Source organism: Trichechus manatus, unplaced genomic scaffold (assembly GCF_000243295.1).
Source record: "Trichechus manatus latirostris isolate Lorelei unplaced genomic scaffold, TriManLat1.0 scaffold00147, whole genome shotgun sequence".
Taxonomy (NCBI): Eukaryota; Metazoa; Chordata; class Mammalia; order Sirenia; family Trichechidae; genus Trichechus; species Trichechus manatus.
In genome coordinates this window covers 2,514,361-2,538,358 of record NW_004444083.1, presented here as the reverse complement: position 1 = coordinate 2,538,358, position 23,998 = coordinate 2,514,361, and the positions used below count along the sequence as shown (strand labels likewise).

At 36.2% G+C, this 23,998-nt stretch overlaps 1 protein-coding gene across 6 annotated transcripts in view; it reads left to right on the top strand.

Annotated features, from left to right (window-relative positions):
- AGFG1 (ArfGAP with FG repeats 1) overlaps positions 1-23,998 on the top strand; it is a 91,525-nt gene that overhangs the window by 41,867 nt on the left and 25,660 nt on the right. For all 6 annotated transcript variants that reach the window (XM_004385822.1, XM_012558225.2, XM_023740092.1 and 3 more), the window contains exons 3-5: positions 11,670-11,785; positions 16,746-16,908; positions 17,959-18,112. In XM_004385822.1, the coding sequence (XP_004385879.1) occupies positions 11,670-11,785; positions 16,746-16,908; positions 17,959-18,112 (433 nt within the window). The remainder of the gene's footprint in view (positions 1-11,669; positions 11,786-16,745; positions 16,909-17,958; positions 18,113-23,998) is intronic.

The following is a 23,998-nucleotide window of genomic DNA, read 5'->3' as shown; positions in this document are numbered from 1 at the left end:
TCTTGAAGTCGGGCAGTGCAAGTCCTCTCGTCTTTTAAAGATAGCTTTAGATACTCTAGGTCAGGGGTTGCGAACTACGGCTCCCAGGCCAAATCTGACCCATTGCCTATTTCTGTAGGGCCTGCTTGAGCAAGCTGTCATTGTGAGACACAGAGACCAGTCTGGGTTGTCACTCTCTGTCCCTGTTCCCCATGTGCCCTTGTTGGCAACTGCCAGGACACTAAGCGGTGGAATCTGTGTGGGAGTTGGTGACTCACTCACCTTTGGCCCTCTGCCCAAAGTGAGATGACGGAGCTCTCCGGGAGGAGAGAATGGTGCAGTGGGACCTGGATGTCATTGGGACAGAGTGTGAAAGTGACCACAGTAGCTACTCAGATTTTGTTTCTCATAACAGTTTTGGTGAATTGTATTTTTCAAGGAATTTGTCCATTTCACCTAAGTTTCATATTTATTGACAAAATTATTCATGATAGTCCTTTATCTTTTAATGTGTCTGGTCTCTGTCATGATTTTGCTCTTAGCTTTATTACTTCCTTCTGTTTACTTTGTTAGGATGTGGAGTTTAAGATTATTGATTTGAGACCTTTCTTTTCTAGTGTTGCCATTATAAAGTCGTACTTTTCTCTCTAAGCTTTGCTTTAACTGCATTGCACAAATTTTAATATGTTGTATTTTTATTATCATTCAGTTCAAAATGTTTTCTAATTTCCCTTGTGATTTCTTCTTTGACCCATGAATTATACAGAAGTAATTGCTTAATTTCCAAGTATTTGGTTTTTTCTAGATCCCCTTACTATAATTGATTTTTAATTTAATTTTATTATTGTCAGTGAATATTCTCTGTATAATTTAAACCCCCTCCCTTTTTAAAAAAAAATATTGAGATCTGTTTTATGATCCAGCACATGATTTATCTTAGTGAACATACTGTGTGCACTGGAAAAGAATGTGTTTCTGAAGTTGAGTATAAAACCGGTTGCCTCCGAGTCGATTCTAACTCGTACCAACCCTATAGGACAGAGTAGAATTGTCCCATAAGGTTTCTAACTGTTGACGTTTTGGTTAGCAGCCGTAGCTCACCGTTGCTCTTAACCACTGCGCCACCAGGGAAGTTGGGTGTAGTGTTCTAAAAATGTGGGTTACAGGTCTGTGATTGATAGGATTGTTTATATCTTCTAAGCCTGATCTGTTGATTTTGTCTAGTTATGAATTGTTGATAAATCTGCCAGTTTTTGCTTCATGTATTTTGAAACTATTATTAGCTGCCAACATATTTATGATTGTTATGTCTTTCTGAAAAAGCTATGTCATTCAGTCATCATGCAGTGTTTGTTTTTATCTTTGGTAATATTCTTTTTTGAAATTTGCTTTAGTTGATGTTTATGTTGTTGTTCTTCTGTTGTGATATATTGTTTTCAAGCTCTTTATCTTTGTTTCTAAGTTTGATTAGGATGTAACTTGGTATGCTTTTTTTTTTTTGTCCCTTGGAGTTTGCTGAGCTTCTTGAATCTATAAATTTGTCTTTTGACCATTTTTTCTTAAAATATCTTTTTCTGCCTCATTCTGTCTCATATCTCTTTCTAGGACTCCATGTACATGTACTTTAGACATAATATTGTCCTACAGATCTCTGAGACTCGTTAAGTATCTTTTTCTCAATCATGTTCTAGTCTTCAGATTGGATAATTTGTATTAATTTAGATTCAAGTTCACCAGCTGTTCTTGCCCTTTCCAATATCCAGTTACCAGATTGAATAACTTCTTTTTAACTTCTGTCTTCTCCAGTTTTTTTATTTCAGGTATTTTCTTTTTCAGTTCTAGAATTTTCTGTTGCAGTTTCATACAGTTTTATTCATTGGAAACATGTTTTATGTTGTTGAATATATGTATACTACAACCAAACCAAACCCGTTGGCGGCAAGTCGATTCTGACTCATAGTGCTAGCTGCTTTAAATTCCTTGTCTGCTGATTCCCACATGTTTATCAGTCTCTGTTGATTACCTGTTTTGATTTGGGATCACACTTTCCTATTTCTTTGTATATCCAACCAAAACCAAACCAAACCCACTGCTGTTGAGTCACTTCTGACTCATAGCGAACCGATAGGGTTTCCAAGGCTGTAAATCTCTATGGAAGCAGACTACCACCATCTTTCTTCCGTGGAGCCACTGGTGGTTTCAAACTGCCGACCTTTCAATTAGCAGTCGATCACTCTAACAACTGTACCACCAGGGCTCCTTTTGTATACCCAGTGATTTTGAATTATATGCTGGACATTGGAAATGGTAGATTGTAGAGTCTCTTTTGGAGTTCCTGGGTGGTGCAAACAGTTAACGTGCTTGGCTGCTAACCAAAAGGTTGGTGGTTTGAGCCCACCCAGAGGCACCTCAGAAGAAAGGCCTGGCAATCTACTTCTGAAAAATCAGCCATTGAAGATCATGTGAAGCACAGTTGTCCTCTAACATATGTAGGATGGCTGAGAGTTGGAATCAACTCTATGGCAACTGTTGTAGAGCCTCTATATTCTTTTTCGTTCCTCAAATAAAAAGTATTGTCTGTTTGTTTTTTTACTTTAGCAAACTCTACTTTCCCCATAGTGAGTGCCAGCTGAAATATTTCTCTGCTTAGTTCTTTTAGTCTTTAACCAAACTGCTTGGAGTTAGTATGGATATGCATAAGTCAGGGATGAGTTAGAGATTTGGGCAAAGTAGATATACACAGTTCCTACTCTCTCTCTCTTTCTGGGATTTACCTCTCACTTTCCAGGTGCTATGATTGTGGCGACTTCTATCTTCTCGTACTTTAATCTTTAGATTTGTGGATTTTCCCAATCAAAAAAAATTAGTAAAGGACACGAACAGACACATCACCGAAGAGGATATTCAGGTGGCCAACAAACACATGAAAAGATACTCATCATCATTAGCCATTGTTGTTGTTAGGTGCTGTTGAGTCGGTTCCAACTCATAGTGACCCTGTGTACAACAGAACAAAACACTGCCTGGTCCTGCACCATCCTCACAATCGTTGTTGTACTTGAGTCCATTGTTGCGGCCACGGTGTCAGTCCATCTTGTTGAGGGTCTTCCTTCCTCTTTTTCACTGACCCTCTACTTTACTAAGCATGATGTCCTTTTCCAGGAACTGGTCCCTCCTGATAACATGTCCATAGTATGTGATTTCGTCTCACCATCCTTGCTTCTAAGGAGCATTCTGGCTGTACTTCTTCTAAGACAGGTTTGTTTGTTCTTCTGTCAGTCCATGGTACATTCGGTATTCTTTGCCAACACCATTACCCATTAGAGAAATGCAGATTAAAGCTGCAGTGAGATACCACCTCATCCCTACTAGAATGACAATGATCAGAAACACAGAAAATAACAACTGTTGGCCAGGATGTGGGGAGATCGGAACCCTTATCCATTGCTGGTGGGAATGTAAAATGGTACAACCGTTGTGGAAAACAGTATGATGATTCCTCAAAAAACTAAAAATAGAACTACCACGTGACCCAGCAATTCCACTCCTAAGTATATACCCGAGGAACCTAGAAGTAGCTATGCAAACAGACACATGCACAGCTGTGTTCTTTGCAACACAATTCACAATAGCTAAAAAGTGGAAGCAAACTAAGTGCCCATCAGCAGATGAATGGATAAACAAAATTTGCTACATATGTACAGTGGAATACTACTCAGCGATAAAAAGAAGTGAAATCCTGATATATGCTACAATATTGATGGACCTCAAAGACATTATGCTGAGTAAAAAAAGGACAAATACTGTATGACCTCACTTATATGAAAAGACAAGAATAAGTAAGTGTATTGAGACCAGTGGTTACCTGGGCTGGGAATGGGGAAGGAGAGAGGGAATTGTTCTCTGGGAAGTAGTGGGTTTATGATTATGGTGATGGGAAAATAGGAATCAGTTAAGGGTAATGGTTGTACAGCTTGATGAGTATAACTGATATCATTAAGTTGTACACCAGGAAAAAGACAAAATGATAAATACTATGTTATATATAATTTTACAACAAGAACAGCAACCAAAAAAAAAAAAAAGAGGCTAAAGTTGCCAGTACTACTTAAGTACATCCAAACACCTCATGGGATTATTTCTGTTGGTTTGAAGGTTCAGGGTCATGGCTTCAAGGGGCTCTCCAGTCAATAAGCTTAATGCTATTTAGAGTTACTGTTCCATTCCCTAGTTCAGTGAGTAGTGCCTGGGATCTTAAAAGCTTGTGAGGGCCAATCCAAATTTACAACAGTTGGTCTCTGGTCTCCTGGAGCAGCAGAGGAAGGAGACCCAGGAATTGAAGAAGAAACTGGACTTCAGGTCTAGCTGTCTCCATGAACTACTGCCCCCTTAGCCATGAGACCAGTAGAACTGGATGGTGCCCGGCTACCATTACTCAGTATTTCAATTGAGAAATCACTAGATAAACCCTGATTGACGGAGGAAAAAAATGTAAAACAGAATTCCAAATTCTTACAGAATCCAGACTTACTGGATTTATTGAGACTGGAAGAACCCCCAAATCTATCGCTCTGAGAAAATCTCCAAACCATGAACTGAAATTATCCCCTGAAGTCATCTTTAAACTAGACAACTATTTAGCTAAACTAGTGAAGAACATTCGCCATGAGAACTGCAGTGTTCTAAAGAATTATTTATATGAGATCAGACTGTCAACGGTAGCTCTAAAGCATAGACGAGAAGTTTAGGGGGTGGTGAAACAATATGAGTAGAGATAGCTGAGAAGGTGACACAATGTGAAGAATGTAACCAATGTTATTGAATTGTACGTGTAGAAATTGATGAATGTTGTATGTTCTGCTGTGTATATTTTAACCAAAATTTAAGAAAAAATAAGTAAGATTTGTGGATTTCTTTTCAAGTTTTAGGAGCTCTACATGATGCTGGCTGGTGCCTGCTTTCAGATGATCCTTAAGAAAACGATACTCATTCTTTCCAGTACTAAGATTCAAGTTTGATTTGGAGGAGGAGAAAGATCCATGGTTCATAGACTATGCAGTGCTCTTTTATCAAGAGACACATAATTCTGGTGTTTTTTTTTTGTTTTTTGCTCTTTTTTAGGTCATGTTAGTAGCCGTTGGATGTTCAGTGCCTACATCCGTTAATTAGAAATTGTATGCAGTGGTATTCTAATTTAGTGCTTTTCTAGGCTCAGTCTGGGGCCTGTGAGGGATCTGTGTGTGAGACCTTTTTCAGGGGTTTTGTAAGAGTAAAGGAGCCATGGTGGTATGTTCAAATCTACAGCTGCTCCTCAGAAACCCTATGGGGCAGTTCTACTCTGTCCTGTAGGGGCACTATGAGTCGGGATCGACTTTGTGGCAACAGGTTGAATTAAATAGTGTTTTCATAATAATACCAAAACTTTATTTGCTGTTTTTACTTCTACTCCCTCATGAGTGTACAGTGGAGGTTTCCAGAAGCTACATAACAAGTAATAACAGAGAAGCAGATAGGAGATAGCCACTGTGTTCCATTTATCCAGGCATTAATGAAATTAGCAAAAATGGAAAATAGTGCCCTTCTCCTCACTTTTTTTTTATAGAAATTGTAGCCTATTTTTACTAATAAAAGATACTTACATTACCATGCAGTGGGTTTATTATTTTTAAATACATTAAAACAAGTTTTAATATGGTAAGTGTCAGTTGATATAGTACCCGTAAACAAAAGCTGTTAACAGTTTTCAAAATAATGAGTTAGTTCCATAGCATCTTCCAGTAAGGACCAGTTAGGTTGCTGTTGTTTGTTTGTTTTAAATATCACTTATATATTTGATGTGCTTGATGTGTTTGAATCATTGCAGTTATTCTTATTGCTGTTGAGAATGTCCATGCTTTGGCCAGTGAGATAATCTGTTTTTGAAACCTTCTTAAAACTCATCCTTTCTGCAGATCTCATTTTTACTTAGAAGAGCTTTGCCTGAATAATCTACTTTCCTTCTTTAATGAACTATGAGCCACCCATATATTCGCACATATTCAAAGAAAATGAAATGTTTCTTTCCCAACTCATGGTTGATTTACGTAGAATATGGTACAGATTAGACTTATTTCAGAGGCTTGTTTTGCATTTGAGCCAGTTTAGTCTCTCTGTTCCTTGGCCAGAGACTGTATGCCAACCTTAGTTGCCTCGCAAATGCATGCGTTAAGTCACCAGGACAACCAGACGATGATAAATCGAGTGTCAGTGCCAATCCATCACTGTCATTGAGCCTTAGATTGAATTTAACAATGGATGATTAGTGTTCCTTTTAGAGATGGTACATTGGTATTGATGACATCCCCAAACCATAGATAATCCACAGACAATTCCTAATTCATATCAAGAGAAGTAACAAAAGCTGTGTTCTTAATGTTCAGTTCTAAGGTAATATGATCATATCAGCTTGCCCATTCTGCTCGCTTGCTCAGCTGCTGCTTCTAGTTACATTCCAGAAAATGTAAAAAATGTAGCACTTTCTGTGTGTGTGTGTGTGTGTGTGTGTGTGTGTGTGTGTAAAAGAGAGGCAGAAACAGACAACTCTGGCTAATTTTTTCTTCTTGGCAAGCTTATTATCAAATTAATACTGTCTCTGGAAATGAGCATGCTTTGCTTTAAGAGGCATCACAAATTAATTTATAGTTTTAGAACAATTAGAATCATAACACTGGTGGGATTTTTTTTTTTTTTTTTAAAGAAAGTGATTCTAAAGTTCATCCAAAAGAGCAAACATGAAAGACTAGCTAGGAAGAATTTGAAAAACAGTGAGTAATCAGGATTGGCTGTGAGAAATACTAAATGTATCTCTGTCTGTATGAAATGACTTGCAATAACAACAGTCTGAAACTAGTATAAGAATAGGCACGAATCTGTTGACTACCGTAGCCTTTGTATAAAATACAGGTATGAACTTAGTAGAAAGTAAATGAAGTTCACCAGTCCAGTGGGGAAGGAATCGATTATTCAACAAATAATTAAGTAGAATGTTAACTGGCATGGAATACCAAAATAAATAATAAAATTTAGAAAAATTTTAGAATTAAAATTTAAGAGCCAATAAGGAAGCCATAAAATATAGAACATTGTCTCACAAGATACTTACTAGTCCCACAGGGAAAAATATTGCCTTCACGGTGGAGAAATTTGGCAGACACCATTTTAATCAAGTAATCAAAGTTATAGTCAGGATTGGGACAGATCAGCATCATGTGCCTTCTGATATGATGCACTGAGACGGACACTAACTTGCTCCTGTGATAGTGCTGGTAAAATGCATAACATGAATTTAATTATGCAGAAACCACAGACAATCTCAGACTAAGGGATAATCTACAAAATAACTGGCCCATACTCTTCAAAAGTGTCAAGGCCATGAAAGACAAAGACTGAGGAACTATTTCTGATGAAAGGATAGTAAAGAGGCATGACAGTAATGGACTCTGGGCTAGGAAAAAAATTTTATTTTGCTATAAAGGACATTATTAAGACAATTGGATAGTCTGTGGATTAGAGATAATCGTAGTGTAAAACGACGATTTCCAGATTTGGGTAATTGTACTGTGGTTATATAAAAGAATGTCCTTTTTAAAAGAAAAGGCATGCTTAGGGGTGAAAGGTTCCTCATATCTCCAATTTAAATGGTTCAGAATAACATTTATCTTGAGAGTATGATAAAGCAAATGTGCTAAATGCTAACATTGGGGAATCTGGGTAAAGGACATACGGGAATTCCTTCTACTAGCAACTTTTCTGTAAAACAAGGTACTTCATAATAAAAAGAGCAGGCAAAAACTAAACTGTAGTGTTTAAAGATACACAGTCAGGGGGTAAGACAATAAAGAAACACAAGGAAGTGATTATCATAAAAATTAAAAGAAAATATAGTTGACTACTTATCTAAAATTTGACTGTAGAAGGACTTTATAGAATAAAAGCAGTGGAAGACATCGCAAAGGAAAAATCTATAAATTTAACTAGATATAAAACATGAAAACTTCTGAAAGACATAGCAAATAAAATTAAAAGGCAGAGCAATCATTTTGTGGCAGGCGCCATACTATACAGGTTAATTTATATACATCATCTCAGTTTGAGAAAGTATAGAGACATCACTAATAATAATAAATAATAAAAATCTCACGTTTAAAAGGCTCTAATTTACAGTGTGCATAGTCATAAATGTGGGGGGGGGGGGCTTACCAAGCTCTTGTTCCTTGCTGAAGGAAGGGGCAAGGCTCTCTGCCTTGGGAGAAGTGCACGCATTCCCACCCCCACCCCACACACACCTGATTGGACCAGTAATGGACTTTTGACCCTGGAGAGCTAATCCGTGGTTGGCCAGTGACTACTGAGATCCTCTCTTAAGAAACTGAATTAAGGTTCACAGAGTCTGTATTCAAACAGTGAATCACTTGAAGTAAAAAGGCAGTATGTGGTTGGTCATGTGTAAACTATCAAGAAACGGAAAAAAGGTTCTACTAAGAGAAGTAAGAGCAGGGATTGTACATAGTATCAGAAGCAAAAATGATGAACTTTGTGTTGTGGGTAAGAGTTAGAAAATAGACACTCAGACTGCTTGTGTCCCAGATGACTTCCTGTTAGCAGCCCCAGTTTCCATGATTTTTTGTTTGTTTCCGTGAAGTGTTCCTGTTTGCTTCCTGTAAATCTGTTTTATCTGAGCTGCTGTGGGTGGGTTTTGGTTCTTCACAACTGTCTGGAACACGATTCAATCTGATATTAAGAGAAATTTAAATGAAATAAAGTATGAGAATGTGCTTTAAGTAGTGTACAGCACCTTTTACTAAGTTTTCACAGGTGTCTGAATTAGAGGTCCTGGTCTTCTTTACCATCCACAGATGGATACTTGGCAAGGAAATTTATTTGCTATTTCCACTGCATTTCATTTCTTCTAGTTTTCTAAATATTTACTTTCTCTTAATTTCATTTCTGAGCTTTCCTAATACTTTCTAAATCTTTTATTTTAGTTTCTTTGTACTTAACCAGTTGTTTAGCAAACAGATATTAAATTCCTATTAATCTTTCACTGCTCGTTATTCTGGAACTTTTTCTCCTATATTCTCAAGTGAATGAGTATGTATAATAAATTGGCCCTGAGATCTCGCTGTTGGAAAGTTCTTTCTCTGGGCTTCCTTCATTTTATGTCAATCTCTCTGTTATTCATCATGCATGTTTTAATACCTGCCTCTAAAACAGATTCTTAATTATTTATTATCCTATTTAAATCATTATTATTCTTGGATGGGGAGATGGTGTGATAGTAAGTTCATGTTCATAAGTCCATATTAAGTCAGAGGTCAGCAGACTTTTTTGTAAAGGGTCAGTTAGTAAATATTTTGTATTTCCATATAATCTTCCTTGGAATGGCTCACTTCTGCCGGTAGAGCATGAAAGTGACCAGAGACAATAGGTAAACAAATGAATGTGATTGTGCTCCAGTAAAATTTTATTTACCAAAACAGACTGTTGGCCATTTGGCCAAAGAGCTGTAATTTGCTGATCCCTGGTCAATATGTGTTGAGAATTTGGATCAGTAAATTTATAACTTCTGCATATGTAAGTTGGGAAGCTAAATATTCTAGGCCAGCATGTATGTTTTACATGGAGCACAAGGAAAATAAGATAATTTCTCCTGCACATGTATCTCCTGTACACATCAGGACTGATAAGGAAGGTGTAAATGCAGGATTACCAGTTTCTCTTGCATGAGGCATATGCATAGTGTTTTTGTTTCTGTAAGCATCATTAATGAGTTTTTATATTATTTACATATATTATCACTAAGAAGTACCTATCAGATGGTGGTCTAGAAATACTACCCTATACATGCTGATGCCAGCTAAATGAAGTATGCAGTGTTAATAATGTATTTGTTTTTCCGTTAAGTGATTTTAGCCATTGACATATGTTTGAGACATTTTTCTGATTGTGGAGTTTTTCCCCTTGTTTCTTCCTTTTAGGGCAAAATAATATCTTGGTGATGGGATTTTGTGTATGTCTGTTACTTCCTATTTGGTAATATTATTTCTGTTCAGTTTTTATGCTTCCAAAAAGGGGAAAAAAAAGGGAGGAGAGAGGTATTGCACAATTTGTCCATTCACCTGTGGATAGATATTTGTGTTGTTTCCATTTTGAGGTTGTTACCAATAAAGCTGCTATGAACATTTATGTACAAATTTGAGTGTGAACATATGCTTATATTTTTCTTGGGTAACCTAGAAGTAGAATGGCTGGTGTATGTAAAATTGCCAAACTGTTTCTAAAGTGGTTGGACCGTTTTACATTCTTGAGAGTTTCACTTGCTCTGCATTCTCACCAGTATATAATGTGGTCAGTCTTTTTATTTTTAGTCATTCTAGTGGTGTCTGTGTAGTGGGTCTCATTGTAGTTTCGATTTGCACTTCCCTAAAGGCCAATGATGTGGAACATCTTTTAACATGCCTTTTTGCCAGTTGTGTGTATCTTCTTTGGTGAAGTATCTATTGAAATCTTTTGTCCCTTTTTAAAAGAGCTTGGGTTGGCTTGTCTTATAATTGAGTTGTAGGAGTTCTTTATATATTCCAGATTCAGGTTCTTTGTTTTGTATTTTATATATGTATGTGTGTATGCATACACACACACACACACACACACAAAACCAGTTGCTGTCTAGTCGATTCTGACTCATGGTGACCCCATGTGTGTCAGAGTAGAACTGTGCTCCATAGAGTTTCCAATGGCTGAGTTTTTTGGAAGTAGATTGCCAGGCCTTTCTTTTGAGGTGCCTCTGGGCAAGCTTGAGCCTCCAACTTTTTGGTTAACAGAACTGTTTATCCCATCCAGGGACTTCTTTGTCGTATATGCATGTTTCATAAATGCTTTTGACCAGTTGGTGGCTTACCTTTTCATTTTTTTCTTTTAACAGTTTTTTAAAGAGCAAAAAGCTTTTAATTTTGATGAAATCTATTTTTTCTTTGCAGTCCTTTTGTAGTTCGTGCTCTTCGTGTCCTATGTGAGCTCTGCATCATTTCATTTCTCCTTTGATTCTTCTAAAAATGCTAAATGTCTCACATTCTCATTTTTTAAGCCATGGGGAATAAAAGCAGAGAAGACAACTATAAAGCTAAAGTTGTACTCGGTCTTGTATTTTTATTATTGTTTTGCTATTTGGACTTTAATAGCAAATTGTTTATGATTCGAGTACTTTTTGTCTGCTCTTTTTGGTTGGTTTGTTTTTAAACTTGTAAGGAACCGTGGAATTGATTCTGGTCTAGTCCTCTGTTTTATGGATGAAGGAACTGATGTTCAGAAAGGTTACATGACTTCACTCAGGGCTTACAGTTTGTTTTTGATCATGCCAATACCAAAAAACTCAGGTCCTTTTAAATCCTGTTTCATTGCTTGTTTCCCTATGAGGTGCTAATTCTTTATGATGCTGCTGTTAAGATTTTCCTTCATACTGTAACATATTAAAACAAATTTAGTTCCTTTGTTTCTTCAGATCTCATTATAATAAATATTCTCATTTAAAGCAGTACTATTAAAATTAAGTAGGTTAGCTTTCTGAAAGCATTATAATTTCCCCTTAAAATTTTATTAAGTAAAGATGTTGAATTTAACAGATTTTTTTTTTTTTTATTTAATTCTTTCCAAAGGTCTGTAAACAGATTTGGCTAGGATTATTTGATGATAGATCTTCAGCAATTCCAGACTTCAGGGATCCACAAAAAGTGAAAGAGTTTCTGCAAGAAAAATATGAAAAGAAAAGATGGTGAGTGAATAGTTTATAATTAGAGTAAAGCCTCCCAATGTCACATTAATTATGGGTAAGATTAGTCCACAATGATGGATGGATGGACAGATGGAAAGAAAGAAGGAGATAGATAGATAGAGACTCATTATCCTTTGGTTTTTATTGGATTAATTTGTAAAAAATTTCTATTTTATGTTAACTCATCTGTGCCTAGAAGCAGCTTTTTCATAATAATAATTACCAGGCCTCTTACCCTTTTTGAAAAGGTAGGGATGTTGTTAATCTTTCCTTAGTCCTGTTAGCTTCCCTAGACATTTTTAGTCCTACAAAGCCTCCCTTCTTGAAATCTGTATTCATTTTGCAAGTATATATTGTGTTCTGTATACCGGATCCTCTGGCGTAGTGATCCATCTGCTTAATTCCACTTTGCAGTCTTTACTCAAAATATCCCTCACTTGCCACTGAAGAAATAAATTCACTGCATTGTCAAGAAGGAAGCATTCATACTCTCCCTAACTAAATCCATCTGATGTTAATTCCTATAAAGAAATTTAAAAAGATTGAGACATAGACGTAGTAAGACTGTTACAGCAGAGCAGGGACTACTTCCATAGGATAGTGTTCAGCTTCTTAGGGTACTTCATTTTCAGCTATATGAGCACAGTTTAAATGCAGTTACTAAAACTCGTTAACTATGAACTATTTTAGTTGTTTCTTTATCAGTATTGACAAGTATATATTTCCTACTTGGATGTTAAGAAAATTAGGAAGAGTCACAAATAGAAGGAAAAGGTCTCTTATTTCTCTGAGGAGCTAGATTTTAGTCCAGAAAACAATATATTCAGGAGCCTGTTTTGGTTCTGAGGGAGCTCTTGCTTTGGTCTGTTTGTGAGATATCTTTACCTTTAGTCAGTGAGCACATTTGAAAAAAGTAGTTCTGACTTGCACACTCAGCCGAACTTTGTATTCTTGTTGTTTCCTAGTATGGACTACTTTTTCCAAAGCGATATTAAAGGAAAAAAAAAAAAAGTAGTTGCTGTCAATTCTGATTTAAGACAACCCCACATAGGGCTTTCAATAGCTGTTTTTCTGGAAGTAGATCACCAGGCCTTTCTTCCAAGGCACCTCTGGATGGAGTCGAACCACCAGCCTTTCACTTAGCAGCCGGGTACATTAACCGTTTGCACCGCCCAGCGACTCCAAAGCCAGGTGGTTATTGTTAGTTGCCATCGAGTCTATTCCGACTCATGACGGCCCCTTGTGTGCATAGTAGAACTGCCCCATAGGGCTTTCAAGGCTATGAACTTTTGGAAGCAGATTGCTAGGCCTATCTTTCGAGTCACCGTTGGGTGAGTTTAAACTGCTAACCTTTTAGCTAGTAGTCAGAGCTTAATCATTTGCGCCACTCAAGAAGAAAGCAGAATTAGAAACTCAAAACCAAACCCGTTGCCATTGAGTCAATTCCGACTCATAGCGACCCTATAGGACAGAGTGGAACTGCCCCATAAGGTTTCTAAGGAGCGGCTGGTGGATTCAGACTGCCAGCCTTTTGGTCAGCAGCCGAGCTCTTGACCACTGCACCACCAGGGCTCCAAAGCAGGATTAGCCAGGGCTATATTCAGCTGCACTAGATGAATAAATAGTATTAGGTATGAAGATAGATTAAAAATACCAGTAAAATTTTAGTTCAGGAAAGAAGAAAATATTAGGAAGTGGGGTGATAGCAAAAATATGGTAGTTTAAATGATTCTTTTAAAATGAAGGGTATAATTATCCTTTTATCATTTTAGTTCTTAACTTCCTACACCTTCTACCCTGTAATTATGACCTATCTTCTTGTATAGCCCTAACCTACTTTTTGGTTTTCCAGCGATCTTAACTTTTACCACCTCAGAAAGTCAGTTCAGTAAGGACTTAGCTGAATTTTCCATAGTTTAGCATTAGGTATAAAAAGAGAAAAGTGAGTGTGAATAAAAGCTGATAGAATCAAAACCTTAGCTCTCCACCCACCCCCAGCATTTATTATATTACTGTTAGTTAAAACCATAACCCAAACAATGGGAAACCTCAACTGATTATAATTTGTAGGTTTTTTTGTTTGTTTTGTTCTGCTTTTCTGAGAAACAGGAAAATAATAACAAGAAAAATAGAAGTACAAACTTTTAAGTGATAGGTGAGGAGAGAGGTTTCCAACATTCAGGAGACCAGGGCCCATTGTTTTTAACCCAAATGCCTTAACACTTGTAACATACAACAAGAGAGCAGTGAAATGAATTTTAACATGGTATACCAACTCCAAACCCACTGCTGTCAAGTTGATTCCAACTTATAGTGACCCTATAGGACAGAGTAGAACTACCCCACTGGGTTTCCAAGGAGCAGCTGGTGGATTTGAACTGCTGACATTTTGGTTAGCAGCCAAGCTGTTAACCATTGCACCACCAGGGCTCCTAACATGGTATAAGCGCCATCCAGATGCAGTCTACCTAAAAATACTCACTATAGGAAACTATAGTTATACCGGTGATGCCACTGTCATCATCCAAAGTGATTTTGAAATAGTTCTTTTGAACAGTTTCTCAAAATCATTTTTCTGTGTTATACAAGATTTACTTCTTTACTTTAAGTCACGTGGGATTTTTGAACCAAAACTATTATATGCTTTTATCCTGCGGTAAGACTTGGCTGGAACTGAAGAATTTATGTCATCAGTGATATGCTGAACTATGGGAAGTTATATCATTCTCATATCCATTCCTTCTTTCTCTCCCATTTACTGAAAAAGAGCTGTTCAATTATTTCTGATTATTATATAGTTTGATGATGATAATAGCTAACACTTACTATATGCTGGGAGCTGTTCTAAGTGCTTTACCAAAGTTAATTCGTTTAAACCTCACAGCAGCTCTCTATTTTATAGATGGAGAAACCAAGGCACAATGAGTTGAAGTGGTTTGCCCACAGTGTCACAGGCGTTAAATGGTGGAACTGGGATTTGAACTCCGGCTTTCTGTGTCTGGAATCCGAGTTCTAACTTGCTCTGTTTTCCTCCTTTGTCTATTACCACCTACTTGCTATGGGGGCAGGAGGAGGAGGGTAGGACAAAAATCTGGAAATACAGAGAATAAACCAAACCAAAACCCGTAGCCATCAAGTTGATTCCAACTCATAGCAATCCTATAGGACAGAGTAGAACTGCCTCATAGGGATGGTTTCCAAGGAGTGGCTGGTGGATTTGAACTGCTTACTTTTTGATTAGCAGTCAAACTCTTAACTACTGTGCCACCAGGGCTCTATAGAGTTAAACCTCTTATATAATCCTCCCCCTAGAGATTAGCATTATCAGTATTTGAGCATTATATCCTACTGTTTCTCTTCCCTTCCTTTACTCCTTTCCACCCATGAATCATGTATTTTCATGACCGAGATCAAACCTGAAAGATGTATAAAATCTTGTGAACATTTCTCAATGTCAAAAGATAGAATAGCTGTGCAGTCCTTTGTTACATGATCCCTTGAAGTAGTTCTCTCCTGATGGATGTTTGGTTTATTTCCTAGTTTTTTGAAATGTTAAAGAGTACTGTGGTAAACATCTGTGTATATGTATCTGTTTATGTTATCATCAGGAAGGATCAGTTGCTAGAAAAGGACATCATGGTTGGTAAAGTAGACAGTTAGTAAAAAAGAGGGAAACCTTTAACCCTTTCAAGACGCTATTATTTTCTGTTTCTTCTTTTGTTGATACACCATGTATTTTCATTAATGGAAGCATGCTGAATCATGGAGCATGTCTGACTTTTTGGTAGGTAGTGTGGATTTTTTTTTATTGCCCTCTCCCACAAGCATACCCTCAGAGATCAGTAGAACAATACATTGTCCCCGAAAATCACAGAGTTCCACAGGAGTCCCCTGGGACAAATGTGTTCCCACATAAAAATTTTCTATTCTTCCTACCAAAAATGCACTCACCTCAGACAATACCCTGTAGAAACAGTAATTTGTGACACACGCCTGTTTTTTCAGTTTCAAACAGTCATAAAGGCCCTTGGACTGTCATTGGGAAGGTGGCTTCACAAAACCTGAGAGCTTGACAAAGTGGGTGGGCAACCAGTATATCCCACGAATCCTGCAAGGGTTTTGATGAGGTGGATTGACACAGTTGCAGTGGTGTGTGACTTAAACATACCAGTGATGAAGAAGATGGGACAGGACCGGGCAGCGTTTCCTTCTGTTATACTTAAGGTAGCCATGAGTTGGAGCTGACTCAGCGGCAGCTAACAACAACAACACTTATTAATTAATTCTTAAGGATAAGTTCTAGAAGTGGTATTGCGAGGCAGAGCATACCTATTTATATATTTCTGTAGATAGTAACAAATTTATTTAGTATACACTCAGGTCAAACCTCAATGATAGTTTATTTTTAATTTACATTTTTGTGAGGTTACAGGTGTTTTCATATGTTTATTAGCCATTCGTATGTCTCCTTTTATGAATTGCTGCTCCTGTCTATTTTATAATTGAGTTGTTGATCATATTTTTATAGATTTGTAATGAGCCTTTATATTTAAGGTTATTAACTATAGTGCAGTTAATGCTTTCTCTGCCTTCTCATCTGGTCTCCAAATGTTACTTGTGATCTTCAGATATTTTAATTTTAAAAATTAAAGTGCAGTGATGGCTATTCATCATGATGACTGGTAGGTCCTCAGTTGTTACAAAAATCATTATATTTATTACCTTAGAAAAATCATAAGTAAATATTGAAACAAGTTTTGTGGTTAGCCTTTATCACTCTGTCTTTGAGTATTTCAATTATGTATAGTCTTATGCCATCGTAATTCTAAGTAAGAGAATTTTCAATAAGATTAATGTCAAAACAATCTCGTACAAAATTAGAATTAAGCTTATCATTTTTGAGTATAGGATTCCTTATATTTTTCTTGGTTAACTGCCTGCTCTAATTTTCACGTTTTAGGTATGTTCCGCCAGAACAAGCCAAAGTGGTGGCATCAGTTCATGCATCTATTTCAGGGTCCTCTGCCAGTAGCACAAGCAGCACACCTGAGGTCAAACCACTGAAGTCTCTGCTGGGAGATTCAGCACCAGCACTGCACTTAAATAAGGGCACACCTAGTCAGGTGAGTAGTCTGGCAATACTTGGAGGGACTTCTACTTAAGGAACTGGGTCTCATGAATTTGAGAATTCTTTAAGACAATAGCATAACCTTGTATGCCAATAGCAGTATGTCCTAATGGTTTGTAGTACATTAAAAGGGTGTTAGTTTAAGTGGTTGGGATGTGTATATTTTTTGTTATTTTAGCTACCGCTAATAAGAGTTTCTTAGACTCCTACACAGCTCTGTAAAGGTATACAGGAATGTTGAGACTCCTACACAGCTCTGTAAAGGTATACAGGAATGTTGCTGTAGTTATCTAAAGTATAGCATACATCTAGTAAAACAGCAATCTGTGGTGTCCATCAGAGCTACAGCAGTATAGCCTTTGTGATGTAGTTTTTCAGGAAATAATTTCTCAAGCCATAGAATTTTCCCGCATGTCTGATTGTGCAGCATGTTTATCACTAAAACACAGGTCGTTTTTCATTTTACGTTATTCTAAAATCGGAATAGACTGAAGTCTTAAATAAGCTGGTGCCTAAAGCTTGTACCACCGCACTTCACTATAGTTGACTGAGCTGTAACAAGTCTGTCACTGTGTGGCATTGCAACCTCCATCCCACATAAGAACGTTTCTGAGGTATAGTACTGTTTGGGTTAAATCCTGCCCTTTAAATAGTACCTTGTAGAGCATCTGTGTAAGTCACCTGTTTTTAGAAAAGGTTTGAGTGAAAAAAATGCAGAAAGAGATTAAGTCGGTATACTATAACTCTTCCTGTGGAAGCCTTATTATAGCACTGTCTTGACAGTAGTCATCTTGTGGCGTAAGTTTTAACAACTATTAGAATATTGTTTCTTTGCTTTTGACCATGTATTTAAAATTGAGAGATACCTTTGGAGTAGAAGTTGAAAATGTGTGCTTTTCAAAAGACATCAAAGCATTCAAAACTATAAATAAAAGATTATGTGATCTTTAAAACGTGTTTTATGCTTGGTGAATTGGAAGTAGTTTCATATCAAACTTTAGCAGATCTGACTGGAAACTCCTTATAGCTAATGTGTGGTTTATAGTCCCCTGTTGTAGGTCGCTCTCAAGGCCAGCAACAGGAAAAGAAGCAGTTTGACCTTTTGAGTGATCTTGGCTCAGACATCTTTGCTGCTCCAGCTCCTCAGTCAACAGCTACAGCCAATTTTGCTAACTTTGCACATTTCAACAGTCATGCAGGTAAGCGATTTTTTTCAACAGCTTTTGCCAGAACAGCACCAAGAAACATTCATTCTTTTTTTTTCAAATAATATTTTATTGTGTTTTTGGTGAAGGTTTAGAAACATTCATTCTTGATTAAACTTAAGTATCAGTAAGCATTCTGTTGTATGTTTAGTCACCCATAAACGTTGATGTATAGTATGTAACCGTGTGACCCTTTTGCTTTTTAATCACAGAAGAGATTATATTTAATGTCAGATATTGACATGACCTGTAGAGACTTTTCAGTGTATTTTTTTCCCCTTTCATTATGGAAAATTGCAAATATTCAAAATTGACTGAATAATATAACCTTCATGTGCTCATCACTCCTGATTAGCCTTGTTTGTCCATATTCCACCCAACCCTCCCCCACCTAATTATTTTGAAGTAAGTTTCGGACATATTAGTTCATCCTTAAATATATTATTTATATCTGTAAAACAGAAGGACTTTCTTTTTTAAACATAACCACAGTAATGTTGTCACTCCCTAAAAATAGTAATGTAATAATACTACTTCATTGGTAAGCACATTTCATTAGTCATTTGTCTCAAATACATGCATATATATATTTTTACTTACTTGAATCGGATTTCAGATAAGGCCCATGTATTATAATTGTCAGTTATGTCTCCTCTTAGTTCTCTTAGTCTGTAGATTCTTCCTCCATCTTTTTCTTTTCCTCTCTGCAATTTATTTATTGAAGAAATAGGTCATTTGTCCTGTAGAGTTTTCCATACGTCTGAATTTGCTGGTTGTGCCATTCTGGTGCCCTTCCACACGTTCCTTTACCTTGTTATTTCTTGTAAATTGCTAGTTGTGTCTTCATCAGTTACAAGTTCTGTTTTTGGGGTGGGAAAACTTACTACTTAGGGTTTAAGAGGCACATAATGTCTCTTTTTATAATACCAGCTGTTGATGCTCATTGCCTGGATTCATTTATCAGCCAAAATACTTCTTTAAAAAACTTTTAGTTATCCAGTGATAACGGTTTACATAGGAATCGGTCAGAATTCATGGTTGATTCTCTCTCTTTATTTACCAGATACAGAAATAAGGTGCTGATTTCATGGAATTTTCTAATGATGATCTTTTTTTTTCTTCTTTAGTATCATTATGAACTTAAAACATATGGTACATTTCAGTTTGTTTTTATTACCCTTATTCACGCTCAGATTATTCCATCTTCATTGTGAGAACATCTTCAGGGTGTGGCTCTGAGTCTTTTTGGTAGAACCATTGTAGTCTTTAAGCAGCTTTTTGTTTTTTCTTAATTCTCAGATTTGACACTATTTTGTGTAAGAGCAGAAAGATTATTTGTTATAAAGAGTTTAATGCACTTCACCAGAAATTAGAACTTACATAGAGTGTTCTTTAGGTAATGAATATACAAGCCTTTTTACCTAGACAATATTTAAAAATTGATTTTTGAAATACAGATTTAGTCATTTGTGGCTGACCTTAATTGGAATAGCAACAGTCTAACAGATAGGGAAGCAGCATAATTTACTGAAAAGTACATGGGCTGTGGAGTCGGAATGACCTAGGTTTAATGCTGGCCTTGTTAACTTATTATCTGTATAATCTTGAGCAAGTTGTTTAGCATTTAGCATTTCTTAGTTTTCCATTCTATGAAATGTCAGTGATAACTTCATAAGTGATGAGGTTCAAATCAATGATGAATTTAAGGGACTTGGCATATAGAAAGTACAATAATAAATACTGGTATTCTTCCTTATTATACACACACACGCGCGCACACACACAGCTATGCACGTGTGTATGTATACTCTGTATACCCATATGTACAGTTTTAATCTTTGAATTTTTCTTGTTTTACTCTCTGGATTTTAACTTAAGGTTTCCCAAATGGTTTAGTTTCATTTCCTAACAGCTTGTTAATTTTTTAGTCCTCATAGTTGTTTCTTTATGCTTCCCTCTAATGGTCCTTTTAGAAGGTGTGCTACAGTCTAAAAGCATACCTTATGTTGGAAATATGTGTGGAATCCATTTTTGATTCCAGTAATATTTGATGTGTATATCATAGAAAGTTTACCCATCTGCATTTGTGGGTGATTGATAAAGCCTCAAACCAAATGGAGAGCACTGATTTAAGAGTTCATTTAATCAGATTGTAGCAGTTTATTTGATGATTTGAAACTTTGCTTTATATTTAATTTTTGTGTATGGGAGTATTGGACAAAAATTCTTATTTCTGTGTCACTGTTTCTATAACTTTAATTATAGACAAGAAAAATTCAAGACCCTCTTTTAAAACACTTATTTCATAATTTTATGAATATGAAGGGGACCAGTGCCTACAGAATTGATTTCTTTTTTGTATTTTAGAAGTTATTTACCTTCTTTTAATCACCTGAATGATTATGGTACTACTGCCTTTTTTCTTTTCCTTTCAATTTGATGATCTGGCTTGTAGTTGGAAATGATGGTTTAAAGTATACTTTACACACACACACCCCAAAAATGTGCTGCTTGGAATAGTTTCAAAAAGTATAGAAGATCTTCTCACCAGCCACATTTCTTCCTAGCAAGCATTAAAGGAACTTTTTGTTTTAAATATTAATTAATAAAAATACTTTCTAAGGACATACTTTGGAAGGAAATTATGGTGTACTTTACATGTGTTTGTGTGTATGTTTCTTTCAAATATAGAGTGAAATTTCTACAATTTATGAATATATCCTCCATATTAGGTTTATTGAAATATAATTTGAAATTAAAGCCATAAAGTTAAACATTTTCCTTTTATTGATAAGTGACTACCAAATTCTTTTGTAAATTTGAAACTTCACGTTTCCCTTGTTTGTTTTTCTTTAAATGCAATTTGTGAGTATTTACAGATCAGGGAATTAACGTTGCAATTTTCCATTTAGCCATGTTAGCCAGAAAATGTTTAATAATGTTAGACAAGGCACTGCAACTCCGCAGACTAATTTGTACCATGATTGCCTCACACTTGCCGTAACTCACTGTAAAAATAATAGCCATTACTTAAATGGTAGGAAATGCAGAAAAGAAACATTTTTGTCAGATTGGTAGAAGATAGTAGATCTTAACTATTTTGTCTCTTTTTCAAATATGGCAGAATATATGAGTCCCTGAGGAAACAGTTGAACAGTCATATAGCTTGGGACAGCTTGTCTAAGAGTAGTAGTTTCTTAGGTGAAAGTTCTTTTATTTATGAATGACTACCCAAAGCACTTTTAATACCTCATTTGACTTGTAGTTTGAGTCCAGAAGAATAAAATATATTTAAAAAAAAGGGCTAAGAAATTACTCGTTTATTTCCCCTTATACAATAGCTGTTGCCCTCTTTTGACGTTCGAGTTTTTTTTAGGTGTAAATCAGTGTCATGGTTCAGTCTGAAATGTCTTTTTCCATAGCCTTTGCAAGCACTCTGAATCTTTGTTTTTCCCTATAAAGTTCACAAATTAAGTCCTTGTTGGTTGAGTTCTCACCTTGAAGTTCTCATTTATTTTTTAAAATTGTTAGGTGAAAATTATATCCTGAACACATTGATGTGACAGATGGAACCTTTAATAACAAATGATAATTATTCAGATATGCCAATCTGGTTAGCATTGTTTTATAGGAAATGTGTTCTTTTGCAGATAGATTAGCACTTAAAAGTCAGAACCATCTTTAGCCTTTGTATGAACATTCTGGCTGAGATGTGTGGATGTGTGTGTGTGGAAGCAGGGTCATTATTATGTTCACAATAAGTATCTTCTACAGAAATACTTGTAAAATAAAATATAATTTATCTACAGAATTTAATAGTTAATTTGCCTGCTATATAACATCATCACAAAACCTATGATCTGCAATTTATTTTTGTCATACCTTATACTGCTGTGGTGCCCTGGTGGTATAGTGGTTAAGAGCTTGGCTGCTAACCAAAAGGTCAGCAGTTGGAATCCACCAGACATTCCTTGGAAACCCTGTGGAACAGTTCTACTCTGTCCTGTAGGGTTGCTATTAGTCGGAATTGACTCGATGTAATGGATTTTATACTACTGTACTACCCACGGGAAACCCTGGTGGCGTAGCGGTTAAGTGCTGCAGCTGCTAACCAGAAGGTTGGCAGTTCAAATCCACCAGATGCTCCTTGGAAACTCTATGGGGCAGTTCTGCTCTGTCCTGTAGGGTTGCTATGTGTCAGAATTGACTCGATGTCAGCGGGTTTGGTTTTGGTTTTTATACTACCTCGGTAACACAAATAAGTAATATAAGGGAGTGTGGAAGGAACCCTTGTACCCTTTTTAAAGGGAATGTTCTAATCTACTGTTGCCACATGGGAGTATGAGCTCCGAATTTCAAGATACATTGATTTTTATTTTTTAAGAGAAGTAGGAAATTTTGTTTTGTTTATTTTTTTAATGTGCAGTGCCTCTTTGTTAAACGTTAGGAATTGGTGAAAAAGCTTGAAATTCTGTATAGTTGACACAAAGCATATCTGCTGGCTGATTTTGCTTATGGCTGCCAGTTTACATCTTCTGGTCTCAACAGTTTGTGTTTCTCATGAATATTTGTTTCTTATTGAAGAGGAAGGAGGGCTCTCAGCAAGAATCACACTCGTTGATTTTATACCTTTAATTCAGCTGAATAAACTCATATGTTCTTTATGAAATGAGACTATTTAAGAAGTATTTTTACTGTTTTGACATATTCTGCCTAGTTTGGATTTCTTTGTGCAGAGATTGCTTGAAGGTTTCGATAACCGTTTTTATATTATTGAATTTATCAGTGTTTAGTCCCCAGAGTTGTGTTTTCCAAAGTTTCATTCTACAGCATTTATAAATTGTAAAGGCTACAGTAACTCATCTCTGAAGACAATAGTTTCAATGCCTACAAATAAAAACTTATACCAAGCTCTGTCTTGCCATAATGAATAGGTGTTAGATTAATGTGTTTGGTGCTCTGATTGAAAAACACTGAGAAAATATAAATATGATAGAATGGGCTTGAATAACAAAAATGAATTGTGTTAAACTGATTGTTTTACTAATGTTGTGTGCCAACGCATAGCAACCCTATAGGACAGGGTAGAACTGCCCCATAGGGTTTCCAAGGCTATAATCTTCACAGAAGCAGATTTCCACACCTTTCTCCCGCAGAGTGTGTTCCAACCGCTGACCTTTTGGTTCGCAGCCAAGTGCTTAACCACTGCGCCACCAGGGCTCTGATGTTGTTACAAATATGTTAAATGTGATTTTCCCCCATGATGTTATAAATATAAGTTAAATGTAGAATATATGGCATTATTATAATACATATATTTATATATATTCTGGGTTACGAACTGTAAACTAGCTTAGGGACCTAATTCCCATTTCTACAGTGGACAAATGTATTTAAAGTTCAAAGCAACTTAGAAACTTGCCTTTTGGAATGTAAACCACTCTAAGTTTGAGAAGTTCTGTATGATGTTCTCTAGTCATTTGGTTTATGGTTGTGTATATTATAAAATTTGGTCTTAAACTCATTTTGTCTTTTAGTAGAATTTTGGTTTTTTAAGCTTAGTGTTTCAAAGCACTTAAATAGTTACTCCTGTTGTCTTGTAAGTTATCGACTCATAGTGCTGGACTTGGAAGTAGAGACCATCTAGTGAACCCTCCATTTCGCTAGTGAGAAAACTGAGAGAGCCAGAGCGATTGAAGGACTTGCCCAAGGCTATAGACAATTACCTTAAGATAGAGTCTTCTGTTTCTTAGTCCAGTTAAGCTGCACTTGCTTATTATTGTTGTTAGCAATACTAAATGATAACTGCATTTAAACTTGTATAGATATTTCTTTTAAAATATTTTTCAAGAAATTTTTTAATTTATTATTTATCAGTAT